The 13,187-nt window shown below is 51.7% G+C and overlaps 1 protein-coding gene across 1 annotated transcript in view; it reads right to left on the minus strand.

The window, feature by feature from the left end:
* The window catches only part of ADAMTS14 (ADAM metallopeptidase with thrombospondin type 1 motif 14), a gene marked incomplete at both ends in the record, with an annotated part of 36,058 nt that extends 24,260 nt beyond the window's left edge, over positions 1 to 11,798 (minus strand). Inside the window, 4 exons of the mRNA XM_082486295.1 lie at positions 1,559 to 1,755; positions 3,029 to 3,185; positions 10,849 to 11,264; positions 11,726 to 11,798. Coding sequence (XP_082342421.1) covers positions 1,559 to 1,755; positions 3,029 to 3,185; positions 10,849 to 11,264; positions 11,726 to 11,798 — 843 coding nt within the window. The remainder of the gene's footprint in view (positions 1 to 1,558; positions 1,756 to 3,028; positions 3,186 to 10,848; positions 11,265 to 11,725) is intronic.
* Positions 11,799 to 13,187: the final 1,389 nt, after the last annotated feature.

Below are 13,187 nucleotides of genomic sequence, written 5' to 3' on the forward strand. Positions count from 1 at the left end.
GACCAGAGCTGAACGATCCCCAGGCGCTCAAACCGGCCCTTCTCCCCCCAGGATGGGAAAGGAAAAATGACATCATCTCCGAATCCCCACCACCACCACCACGAGCATCAGGATAACGCACTGGCGCATAAAACGCCGCAGCGAAGGCATTTGCTGTTTAACATCTTCGCTCTTTGGGACTGGCGGCGTTAACGCTCGGCCTCAAATCCTGAAAATCCTTATGTTGATAATTTCCCCTTCGTTACTGGCAATATGGCCCCGAGCCCGCCTGCCAGGGCAGAAATAACGCTCCCAAAAAAAACCAACCCAAAAGCAAAAGCATCTTTACAGCTCGGCTATTTCCGAGCCGGTTGCGCCTCTCGCACGTTCTCCATCGCCGTGGAAAAAGAGTACTTTAATAAAAATAAATAAATAGAGGTGAGGATAAAGCACGGAAAACAAAACAAAAATGGGAGAGCGCGCAAAAGGGATCTTTGAACACCGGCCCTATTCGCAGACATCCAGGTGCCGGCGGGAGCAAACCTCCTGCAAGATGAATAGCTGAATAAATATCGATCCACATCTCTCGGGACTTGGGGAATATGTACGTTTTTACCTTAAAAAGTAAAGAAAAGCGCTGTAGGGAATCGGCGCGGGCTGCCCCGCGCCACCGGGTGAGGAGAGGTTGCAGAAGCAGAGCTGCTGTAACGCTGCTATAAATTCCTTTTCAAACACTTCGGACTAATCCTCAAGGGGAACAGTTTTGCCGAGGAACGTGAAAAAAAACTTCTGAAAATCCATAAAAATCTTCCCCCCCAACAATAACTATTATTCAAAGTAAATAAAAAACATAATAATTACAAAATAAATAATAAATATCATAGTGTCAAACTAAATAATCGATAGCCATCCTCTTTCCTAGCGTTTGCTGAGATTTCAGCCATGAGGAGATGGTATTGGCCAGGAGAAACAGAAGATGCTCCTGGACTCGGGTGAGAGACAGTGATGGCACCCACCACACTGGACCCTGCCGTTGGCCAAGGGAATGTGATCACAGAATGGTTTAGGTTGGAAGGGACCTTAAAGATCATCTAGTTCCACCTCCCTGCCCTGGGCAGGGACACCTCCCACCAGCCCAGGTTGCTCCAAGCCCCGTCCAACCTGGCCTTGAACACCTCCAGGGATGGGGCAGCCACAGCTTCTCGGGGCAACCTGCGCCGGGGGCTCACCACCCTCAGAGGGAAAAATTTCTTCCAGATATCTCATCTAAACCTGCCCTCTTCCAGTTTGAAGCCATTCCCCCCCGTCCTATCACTACATGCCCTTGTAAAAAGTCCCTCTCCTTGTCCATTCTCATCATGGAGATGAACATAAAAGGGCTCTGCTTTCCATCACTCCAATTACCACGGCTATTAAACACCAGAGCCGGCTGTGCAAAGGAACAGCCCTTCCTGCAGCACTTCCCCCACCCCCCGCCAACCCATTTTTTTCCAGGATAACAGATTTCCAGCACCAAAAGAGCAGTCAACCAAAAGAGGGGTGGGGTGGGAGCCAACGGCCCCCCAGAGCCAAGCCTTACTATGTTCATGAGGGTGAGGACGTAGTTCTGGACGTGCTCCTTCCCGTGGAAGCGTACCACCGAGTCGTCCACCGCCAGCAAGACCTCGATGTTGTAGTCGTCCTTCCTGGCGTGACGCCTCTTGCGCTCTGCGTCCCCCAGCCGCTCCGTCATCAGCTCCAGGGAGTTGGGGAGATCGCCCACCCGCACGCCGGGCACTGAGCGAGGCATGGGGGGGGGGGGGGGGGGGGGGCAGAAAGAGAAACAGCCAGTGAGGTGACCCAACATCAAGGTGACACTCCAAAAAGAAACATAAATTAGGCAGGAAAAATAAAATAGGATGTTTAACTCCAACCAGGTCGCTGATCCAGCTTGGTCTACGGTGGGTAAATGGCTCTGAACTGGGAGCACCAGCACTAAAAGATGCATCTATGTTATGATGGTCCTACACTGTCCGTTGAGGGGTGGTGGGACACCTGCGTAGCTGGGGAGGACGCACGCAAGGCTGGGGGCTGCTCCTTGAGAGCAGACAACCACAGCCAGAGCATCCTTCACCCATCATCGCATCCTTCACCCATCATCGCATCCTTCACCCATCATCGCCCAACAGTCCCTTCGAAGCTCTCAATTGCAACTCCATTAGCGATGCTACAAAAGCAACAAGCACGCCCTGGAAAAATTTTTTAAACTTATTTTTCAAAATCAGGGAGCTGATTACGGTGCCACAAGAGGTGAATAAACACCGGGGAAGGCTAATGCCTCTGCGTAAATATTAGTAGGTTCATGGAGTGCTTCTGCACAATGTTGACCCCACGCTTGTAAACGCTTCTGGGTGCACTCGGCTTTGCGCGGGTGAGAGGGGAAGTCAGCAGGAGATTTATGCGCAGAGAGCGCAGCGCTCGGCTTAAGTGATGCCATTAAGAAAAAAAAAAAAAAAAAAAAAAGCCACTTCTGCTCAAGGCAAAGGAGGAGGGGAAAAAAAAATGACAAGGCACTAGAAAAGTGGAATTAATTATGAACGCTGGGAAAAGGAAGGACTTCTATCAGCTGTTAAAAAGTCACATCAACGCCACATTTTGCAACGTACAGGTGATTAAAACAAGACGGCAACACCTATATACCCAAGTCGCAGCCAGGTCGGAGTAAGCTCAGCTCCTCCTGACCCCTTCACTCACGAGTCCCAACTCTGCTTCCCATCCCAAGGCTGAAGTGATCATCCATGGACCTGATCACACCCATCTCGGAGACTCTTCCTCTTCAAAGAGGAAGACTAGCTCGTATACAACCCCTCCGATTTTAACCAAATCCAGAAGAATTTCCAAATTCCCAGCATTTTCTTCCCTTTCTTCTCGCTGGCGACCCAACCAGCAGTTAGAGCCAGCCTCAAGCCATAGGGCTAGACATGACCCAGAGGGCAAGTGGGAGGAGAAACCCTCCTTCCCCTCAAGGAATAGATATTTCTGGAAAAAACTAGATTCGAGGAGGCCCTACCTTCGGGGTGGAGGTCCTGGCGGGGCTCGGCGCCGTCCTGCCGGATGGCCGACCGGCGGTACACCACGTGCGCCCTGCCGTGCTCCTCCGTCTCCTGCTGCCCCCTCTCCAGGGGCTCGATGAAGAACTCGTTGCTGTCTGTCCGAATCAGGCCAGCCTGGACTCCACAAAGAAATAAAGCAAAGGGACAAAAAAAAAAAGAAAAAAAAGAAAAAAGTTGTGTTTTTATGGATGCATAGGTGTACATACACACTCAAGATACTCATTAATGATTGAGGCAGAGCAAGGGGGAAAAAGCATCCCAAATAAACCAGGTGCCCTGGTGCTACTCCCTGGCACTGGGATGGATCCATTACCACCTTCATGTATGATGACCCTTAATTTATCCTGTAGATGGAAAAAAAAAAAATTAAAAAAAAAAAATAAAAAAGGAGGGGAAATCCAACCAAACAACAACAACAAAAAAATACCACCCCAACCTGGCCACGGTTCAAGTTGTGTCTTTACTTGGCTAGGAAACTCCGTTCCCTCTCATCAGCCACGAATTTTGCTGCCTCACCCTGCACATCAGGGATACGGGCTGCACGGGCTCCCACGTCACCTCGCCTCCCTCCTCCCCATCCTCATCCTCCTCCCCATCCTCACGGTGCCGGGGGAGGAAATCGGCCGTTTCACCCGCACTTACTACCCGCAGTCACAGCGAGAAGGAAGGAAAAAGAAACCGTCATCTTTGCCCCGTCAAGTGCTTGGGAATTAACGCCGGGGAATCCCTTTGGAGGAGAAGCTGGAAAGCGTTCCAACTCCACCTCCCGAAACACGGGGGAAGATGAATGAGAAGGGAAACACGGTTGGAAACGTTGTCCTGGCTACCGGCCCGCTCCTAATTAACACCGAGCTCCCACCAAATCCCCGCCTTGACATCACACCCCGCAGCGCCGGCCGGCTCGCACCTCGGACGAGCAAAAGGATGGCCGGGAGTTGGCTTCCATCCCACGGGCAGCTCTCCCCGCTGCCTCCTTACACACACACACACAGCCCCGGCATTTTTTCACAGCTCCCTCCATCACGTGTGGGCGCGGGCTCCTTCCTCCGGCGCTGCCCGCTGTTGAGTATCTGCCCGGAAAGCGCACGGCAAAACCTTCAACAGCATGTACCTACTGGAGTCCTCATCAGGGTTGGGATATTGGAAATGTTTTTGTCGAATAAAATACAATAAAAATAATATATATATATATTTTTTTGTACAGAGCGGCACGAAGATGTGAGCTCTGTAAACAGCCAGGCAAAGCTGGGGCTCTTCCAAGCCCGCCTGGGTCATTGGATCCCCTTCACGTACCGTCGCGTTCATCGTGGCATCAGCCAACCCGGCTCTGTCAGGCTTCGGCAAATTTCCTGCTCCACTTGGCTTTTATTAGCTGCTTAACTCCTCTGGAAAGCAGCGTTTTGGCCGGTTTCGTTTTACCTCCTTCCCCAGGAATCTAAGTACGGGCAGTCGTGCTAGCATCGACTCACCCGACACACGTATCTCAGGTCCTTCCCATAGGAGACGTTCAGGTCACCAGGGCAGGACTTCTCCGGCCAGGGCTTGTCCCACCGCACCCCAGCCGAGGAGATGAAGATCACAGCCGGGTTCAACCAAGAAGAGTGTGGAGCACCAGGCGAGGTGGTGGCGATGGGGCAGAGATCAAGCCAGGGAGCGAACCCACAGGTCAGGTCCAGCCATGGCTGGGCAAGTCCATGATGATGGGGCGGGTCCGAGCTGTTGCTCTTCGTTATACGACAAGAGAAGGTGGGCAACCACCGCTTGGTGCACAAATGAGCGGCAATGAAAGGCAGAGCGCTGGGCATCCCACCCAGGCATGGCGAACACGCTCGGATTCTGTACACGTGAATCACGGCCGATGATTTCCCACCAACTAACGCGCTTCCAGTGTGCGCACGGCTACAAATTCGGCCTGGAGGGGCACTCCCGCTACCCGAAATCGCCCGGCGCCGTACCCCTGCCACCATCCCATTTCAGCCCGGCAAGCAGAAGCAGCAGGAGGAGGTCTGCTGGGACGCCGCCACCCCCTCGCCGCCCCGCCACGGGGCCTTCCACCGCGGACGAGGCACCCCAAAGCCAGTTTATGGGTTTAACGGCGAAAGCCGGGACGTGCTGAGTCAGGAGGCCGGAGGAAAGCCGCGCCGCCGCGCCGGGGCAAGGCTGGATTAAAATATGAAAGAGCCTGGTGCCGAGCCGCAGCCCACTTGGGTTGGCGCCGCTCTACAGCTCGTGACTCATTATACGCGGCTCAAGAAATAAAGCAGCCCCGAATTTCTCGCCCGCGCTATCTCCCAAAGGCAAGGGATGCAGCGGGCGGCTGAGGCCAGCCACGACCCGCGAGGCGAAGCGGGTACCGCCGAGGGCTCGCACGCCCCTCTCGTCGGAGCAGCCGGACAAAGGAAACAGAAACCACAGCGGGCACCTTGGCATTTGCAAAAATAAAAATAATAATAAAAAAAGCAATAAAAAAAATAAGAAATAAAAAATAAAAAATAAAAATAAGAAATAAAAATAAAAATAGAAATAAAAATTAAAAATTAAAAATTAAAAATAAAGTAAAATAAAAAATAAAAATAAAAATAAAAATAAAAATAAAGTAAAAATAAAAAATAAAGTAAAAATAAAAAATAAAAAATAAAGTAAAAATAAAAAATAATAAAAAAATAAAAAAATTAAAAAATTAAAAAATAAAAAATAAAAAAATTAAAAAAAAATAAAAAATAAAAAAATTAAAAAATAAAAAAAATAATAACAATAAAAAATTTAAAAAAAATAAAAAATAAAAAAAAACACAACCCCAAAACCACCTCTGCAATAGGCATGCACGAACCTGCTCAGTCTTAAAAAGGCGCAGCTTGGGTAGTATTTCAGCGCGTCGGGAGGGTTGTAACCGTAGGGAGGCAGCAAGAGAGGCCAGATGCCACCCAAAAAGCCCCAGCGAGCTTTTCCCTCCGGCTCATGCCAAGAGACCCGTCCCATCCTCAACCATCAATTCGCCACGTGCTTCCCCCTCCCAAACACCCCCCACACACCCACACCCCCAATTTTATTTGGTTTAATAAGAGCAAATCGAATGAAATCCGGCAAGGCGGGACTATCCTTACTGGTATTTCTCACGCGAGACACTGTCTGCAGCTCTCGGTGAAGGTAATTCCCCGCATAGAAAACAGCCCTTTGAAGACAAATTCTGGTGGAAAGAGGGAAAATATACTACTTTTTCTTTTCTTCTTTTTTTCTTCTTTCTTCTTTCTTTCTTCTTTTTTTCTTCTTTCTTCTTCTTTCTTCTTTTTTTCTTCTTTCTTCTTCTTTCTTCTTTTTTTCTTCTTTCTTCTTCTTTCTTCTTTTTTTCTTCTTTCTTCTTCTTTCTTCTTTTTTTCTTCTTTCTTCTTCTTTCTTCTTTTTTTCTTCTTTCTTCTTCTTTCTTCTTTTTTTCTTCTTTCTTCTTCTTTCTTCTTTTTTTCTTCTTTCTTCTTCTTTCTTCTTTTTTTCTTCTTCTTCTTCTTTCTTTTCTTCTTTTTTTCTTCTTTTTTTTTTCTTCTTTTTTTTTCTTTTTTTTTCTTTTTTTTTTCTTTTTTTTTCTTTTTTTTTTTTCTCTTTTTTTTTTTCTCTTTTTTTTTCTCGTTTAAGGACAACATCAAACTCGCTTCTGCCAGCTCGCGGAGGCTGAAGGCTCTTTTCCAGCTCTCCCCAGTCTCCCCAGGCGATGGGAGAGAGGAACAGGCCCCACTGGTCCAGTGCCAGGGGGGGAAACAACCCCCACCCCCCCTCCCCCCCCCCATCAAAGCACCCCGGGTAAGCGACTCCTCCGTCACCGCTGGGTAAAAAGCTCCGACTCCCACAGGAATTCAGGAAATCCTGACGATTCAATGCAGCTGAAAGGTGGAAAAATTAATAAACCCCTCTCCCCTCAGCCAGAGAAGCAAACCGCGCCGGGGGGGGGAAGGGGGGGGGGGGGGAACCCCAGCTGAGTGCACGGTATGTATTTTTCCTACCCAGTTCACACTTAATTTGGACAAAATCCCACTAGACGAGCCCTACTTTTTGCACCGGGGCATCATTATGGGCACCGTTTCGCCCCTTCGTTCCCTATTAATTACTGCTCCTGAGGGCTTTTTGTGCTCCGCTTACCTGCTGCCACCCATCCGAAACAAGCCGGGGGGGAGGGGGGAGGGGGGCGACAGAATACACCGGCTCTACAGTTTGCGGCAACGTTGGCGTTTGGTGCAAATAACCCCCGAAAGCAGCCGGGTGGGAAGTCAACCATGGAAAGCAAAGACAGACGATAATGCGTCCGCCGGGAGAGATTTCTGACTAATGCTACTCTACCCGTTAGGAATTTGGTGGCTTGGATCAGCTTGGAAATTATGTCGGGGGCGGCAGCATCTTCCCACCCTGGTACGAGACACCCTTGCAAAAACCAAAAAAAAACCAAAAACAAAACAAAAAACAAACAAAAAAAAGCACCAGGTTTTCACGCGTGCAGCAAATAAGAATAGAATTCATTTCTATTCATAGAAATGAATGAATTTCAATAGAATCATGGAATTCATTTCATAGAATTCTATGATCCTATGAAATAACAGCCTGTGGAAGGTGCCACAGGTTTGGCATCCGTGAAGAAAAAAAGAAAAAAAAAAAAACAAACAAAAAAAAAATCAGCTCACTTACGTGGCTAAATATGGATTTAGGAAAGACCGAACGCGTACTCTCTTTTTCAAGAACTGAGGTTGGGTTCCCCCCCCTCCTCCTCCGCCCCCATCTCATTATTTATAATCTCGTTCTCCGTTTATACACAGCGCAATCTCTTTGTGTACACAACCGTCATCCGCAGCATCCCACAACGCTTCCTCCCACCAGACACCAGCGGCCAAGCCCGGTCCTGCGCCTCCCACGCACGCTGGACCGGGACCCAAAAGCCACCGTCCCCTTTCGAAACTGGCGGATAACCTCCGGCGAAAGTCCACGGCGATTCCAGGGGTACGCGCGGTTATCGATGAGCAACGAAGCCACCTACAGCCGGTGCTCCCCGGGGTGGGGGGGGAGGGGTTGGGTCAGTCCCGACCTACCACAACGTTAACAACCGGGACGTCCCGACCGCGTACATCCCTCCCGGATGCTCTGCTGGGGTCCTGCCGGAGGTCACATCCTCCCATCCCACCCACCCCTCTCACCGCGTGCCGGCGCCGTTTCATGCTCCATTTGCTAAATCAAGTTCTTTTTCACTGCTTTTTTTTTTTTTTGGAGGGGTGGGGGTGACATCCTCTTGGTGTCCCAACTCCTCCAAAGGGGACAAGACCCCGAGCAGATAGAAGCTGTCAGACTAATTGAAGCCAGAGGACCGTAGAGCAAATCCACACCAGCCAGAAAAACCCACGAGAGAGGGAAACCAACTGCTACGTTGGCCGTACCGCAAAATCCTCTTTACCGGGGGGGGGGGGGGGGAGGAGGAGCAGAGCTCCCGCTCTGTCCTCCTGACCTCTTCCCCCAGCCTGCCGTGGCCACATCTGCTTCGCCAGATGATGGGAAATTGCTGCTTGAGGCCAGGGCATTTATTTGTTGGCCACGGAGCAATAAATACATTGCAGGAAAAAAAAGAAAAAAAAAAAAAAAAAAAGAAAAATAGTGATTTTTTTTTTTTTTTTAAAATCTTCCCTAGCGCTGCTGGAGCTCTACACGAAGTAAAACATCTGTGAGACAACACATCAAGCCACGACGCTAACGAAGCTATCCCAGGATAGCTTTGGAAGTAGGGAGGGGGGGCACCAAAACGGCTCTACCCCCGAAGCCCTCTGCATCAGCGCAACGCCGCTGGGCTAATCCCACCCCGCACCGCGGCAGCCAAACCCCCGCAGAGCCGGCGGCATCTGCCAAAAAAGGGTAAACGAAGGTAAAAAGGGATGAAGCGAGCGCCCCGAGCTGCTGATCCCGGGGGGAAGAGCAGCCTCCTTCCTTTAGATGAAGCTTCAAAGAGTGGGCTTGGGGGGTACCACGGATGGGAAGACAGGTACGGCTGGATAAACCCACGCGCAAAAAGCATCCTGCGGTACACGCGGCACCCTAAAGCGGCGCGGCCGCCGCGACCCGCGGCCGAGGGATGGCTGGAAGAAGGGCAAAAAATGATATAAAAACGATAACAACGCCAACCCCCGCCCGAGAAGGCGCGCAAAGGGGCTGAGATGGGAGAACCTGGGGCTAAAGCCTCGAAAAGTCTGGAAACGTTAAACGAACGCCTACAAAAGTCAAACGAACGCCTACAAAAGTTTAACTAAAGCCTACAAAAGTTTAACTAAAGCCTACTTGAGACGGAGCCTAACAGTAGAGTGGGAGGAGAAACCCCCTACGACCATCCTCGCGGCTTCCCGGCCATACCGACCGCTTCCAGCATCCCTTCGCTCGTGATGCCAAGGGGAATTATACCCGCAAAACGCAACCTGCGCACTGAAAAAAAAAAAAAAACCAACCCCAAAAAAACCCAGCTTTTCCTTCCAGGCGCAGCAGCGCTAGTTGCTCGCTGGAGTTATAGGTAATACCTTTAAAGCTTTCAAGCCCGCCCGAATTCGCCAGCCCCGGCGCCATCCGTGTCACGGCGGCATTTCTGCAAATTCACAGCTTCATCCCATTCCAAACAAGATGTTGCAACAGGTGTGGATTACGTGCTAAAATTGATGGCAAAAAAAAAAAATAAAAAATAAAAATCGACTACTATACGTAGGCGAAATATGTATTTCTAGCTGGTGCTGCTCCATCACTTCTGCTCGTATAGTAACACCAGGCGCTGTATAAAAAGAAAGGAATGCCAAATTGTTTGTGCTAGCAGCCAAAAATGGCTAAGGAACTCCCAGAATAAAACAACCAAAAAAAGAAATATATATGGGGTTTTTTAAAGAAAAAAGAAAAGCTAAATAAGATGTTTATTCTTACCCAGGAGTAACGTTAAGTGGTACCAGGAGAAAACGACAAAGGCTGGCACCTAAAACTGGCTCAAAGGAAATTTGAAGGGCGATGGGCCAAAGGTATAAAAAAAAATTAAAAAAATAACAAAGACGTGATCCTTCAAGTGTGTCAAAGGTAGGAAACCCACGGGCAGACCAAACGCCAGGGCTAAGGAGCCATTTAAGTAATTAAAGCGCTGCGGCAGTAATTTATGGATGCTGAACTGCCCTCACCCTGCACTCAGAAAGCCCAAAAGCTCTGAACGCGTCATCTATTAGGAAAAAAAAAAAAAAAACAAACCAAAAAGAGGTCCTCCCCCAAAAAGATGCTTAGCAGGAGCAAGACAGCACGCTAGCAGTGATTTCGGGGGATGCTTGAGCTCACACAGCCCCATTTAAGAGGTGGGAGATGCAGAGAGAAAGTTCTTGAAGCGGTCCCAAGGTAAAAAAAGGGGGAGCGAGGATGCAGCAGCATCACCGGCAGCGTGGGTACCCGTCCCAGAGGTCCGCGGACACAACAGCGTCTGCCACGGTCCACACGTGGGCAGGGGGCAGCTCAGGCATGGGACAGGCAGTTTTTCCAACCCCGTTAAATCAATGTCGCTGCGCGTACAGCCGAGGGACGGAGCACTCGCACGTGTAGTGCCCTGCGTACACCGCAAGCCACGCAGGGAAAGGGAACCCGCAGCAGCCAGCCGGTAAAAGGGGGAGACGTATGGCGCAGCCGCCTAACGCATCACCCAAAAAAATCAGGTTTCAGGACGCCGCCATCCACCTCTCCGGAGAAAACCACCCCAAAACGCAGGCAAGCGCGCACAAACCATCCCCGCCGGCCTCCAGCTTACCAGTCCGTCACAGTTGCTGATGGCCACGGCGGCGCCGGGCATGCCGGAGATGTCGCCGGTGAAAAGGCACCGCTGTTGGAGGGGTTCCCGGAAAAGCACCTCAAAATCCTCCTGCCATTCAGCCACGGCGCCCGGCGGCAGCAGCCGCCGGTTGGGCCTCAGCCGGAGGTGCAGCTCCGTCCCGAAAACCGTGACGTTGAAGTAGAGCAAGCGGCGTTGGGGGGACTCATCCAAAGGGCTGCGGGGGACGCGGCGGCGGCGGCGGTGGGACGGGCGCGGGGCCGGGGGACAGGCGGCTTCGCCGATCCCCACCGCCGCGTCGCCGGACACCACGTGCGAGAGGAAGCGACCCCGGCAATCGGCGCTGAAGGGGACGATCACACCATACTCGCTGAGTTTGCCGGACAGGAGGAGCTCTGCCGAGACAAGACGGAGCGGGGTGGGGGTGGAAAAAAGGGCTCAGCGATGGGGCACCGAGGGATTTCGGTGGCCAACCCGACTCGGGTCGCCTTTGGCAAAGCCCGCCGGCGCTCCATAAGCCCGACAACCCCTTTTCCCTCCCAAGGCAGCTCCGCTTTGTAGTTTTAACCGCCCGCGTCAAACGTAGCAGAATAAACTCGGGCTGACGTGCTCCAAGCACGCCAACTATTTCCCACCCAACCTCCATCTCCCCCCACCCCCCCCACCCCTAATTTCCCACTGAAACCACCACCACCACCGGTTCTCCCCATCCTGCAGGGTGCAAGCTACCTGTCAAAACACACCACACACCCCCTCCCAAAAAATCCCCCCTTCCCGGGGGATGCCCCCCCCCCCGCCCCCACCATCCCATCCCATCCCATCCCGTCCCGTCCCAATCCCGGGGAAGGGGCCGTACCTGGGGCGCTGCCGGCGGCCAAACAGCCGTGGAGGGGGACGAGGCAGGAGAGCACCAGCCGCAGATAATCCATTTGGGGCCGGCGGGATGCGGGGCGGGCGGGATGCGGGGCGGGATGCGGGGCGGGCGGGTACCGGCGACCGCCTATTCCACCCCCACACACACACACCCACACTCCCCCCCCCCCAACCCACCCCCGCCACCCCCACCCCCACCCCCGCCCCCGCCGCCGCCGCCGCCGCCACCGACCGGGACCGGGAGCGGGAGCGGGAGCGCGACCGCCGCTGCCTCCGGGGCGGGGAAGGGGCGGGCGGAGGGAGGTGTGGAGGGGGGGGGGGGAACACACACTCACACACACACTCACACACTCACACACACACACGGGACCGGGAGGCGCCGCGCTGCGCACCCACCCGCGGCCCCCCGTGCGCGGCGTGGGGCGGACCCGGGGGCAGGGTCTGCGCGAAGGGGTGGGAGTTAGTAATTAAAAAAAAAAAAAAAAAAAAAAAACCTACAACTTTTTTTTTTCTTTTTTCTTTTTTTTTCTTTTTTTCTTTTATTTACTTTTTCTTATTACAAAACAAAAAAAAAAAGTTCGTTGCGTTCGTACGGTTCTTTTCTTGGAGGTTGTTTTTTATTTATTTATTTAATTTTTAAAAAAAAAAAAAAAAAAAAAAAGAAAGCCTTTTCGGGCAGCCAGCCCTCCTCCCTCCCTCTCTCCCCGCTCCAACCCTGCCCGAACAAAGGCGAAGCGCGCCGGGAGCCCGACCTCCCCACACACACACACACACCTTCCCTCCCCTCACCCCCCCAATTCCTGGGGTCCCCCCCTAAAACCCACCCTGGAGCAGCACCGTAGGGAAAGCCAAATCGTCTCCCAAAGCTTAAAGCGCTGGGGGTTTAGGTTAAACATCCTGGTTAGAACCATCTGGGATGATTTATTTTATTTTATTTTATTTTTCCACTCCTCCCCTCTGTTTTTAGGAAGGGATATAGATGGGAGAAGGCGCTTGCGCAAGAGCAGCCCCTGGTTTCTGGAGGCCGCGTTGCCGGCTCTCCAAGGATGACCACCGCTTGGGTTTTTCCAAAGGGCATCCGTCACCAAAGCTTTACGGCTGGGAGCCACACCGTCCGGTACGTGCCGTCCACCATCAGGCTCCTCACTACCACCCTTACGAGGGGGCAAATAAATGAGGTACCCCCCTAAAAAGGCAACAGAAAAAACAGAAAAAAAAAAAAGGCAACAGAATGTCAACAAATCCAACGTCCGTGTTAAAGGGGCTCCTCTCGTCGCTTCTTTTTGTCGAAGAAGACACCCACCACGTGGAATGCTTAAAGCCCCGGGGCGGAGGACGGGCGGCCACCAGAGCATCTCTCAGCACCTCTTGCCCAAACCTCGCCTCCATCAATGCAGAGCAACGCACCTCCTGGTCCTGTTTGCATTTGGTGGGTCCAACTATTC

This window comes from Vanellus vanellus (assembly GCF_965231255.1).
Source record: "Vanellus vanellus genome assembly, chromosome: 7".
In the NCBI taxonomy this organism is placed as follows: domain Eukaryota; kingdom Metazoa; phylum Chordata; class Aves; order Charadriiformes; family Charadriidae; genus Vanellus; species Vanellus vanellus.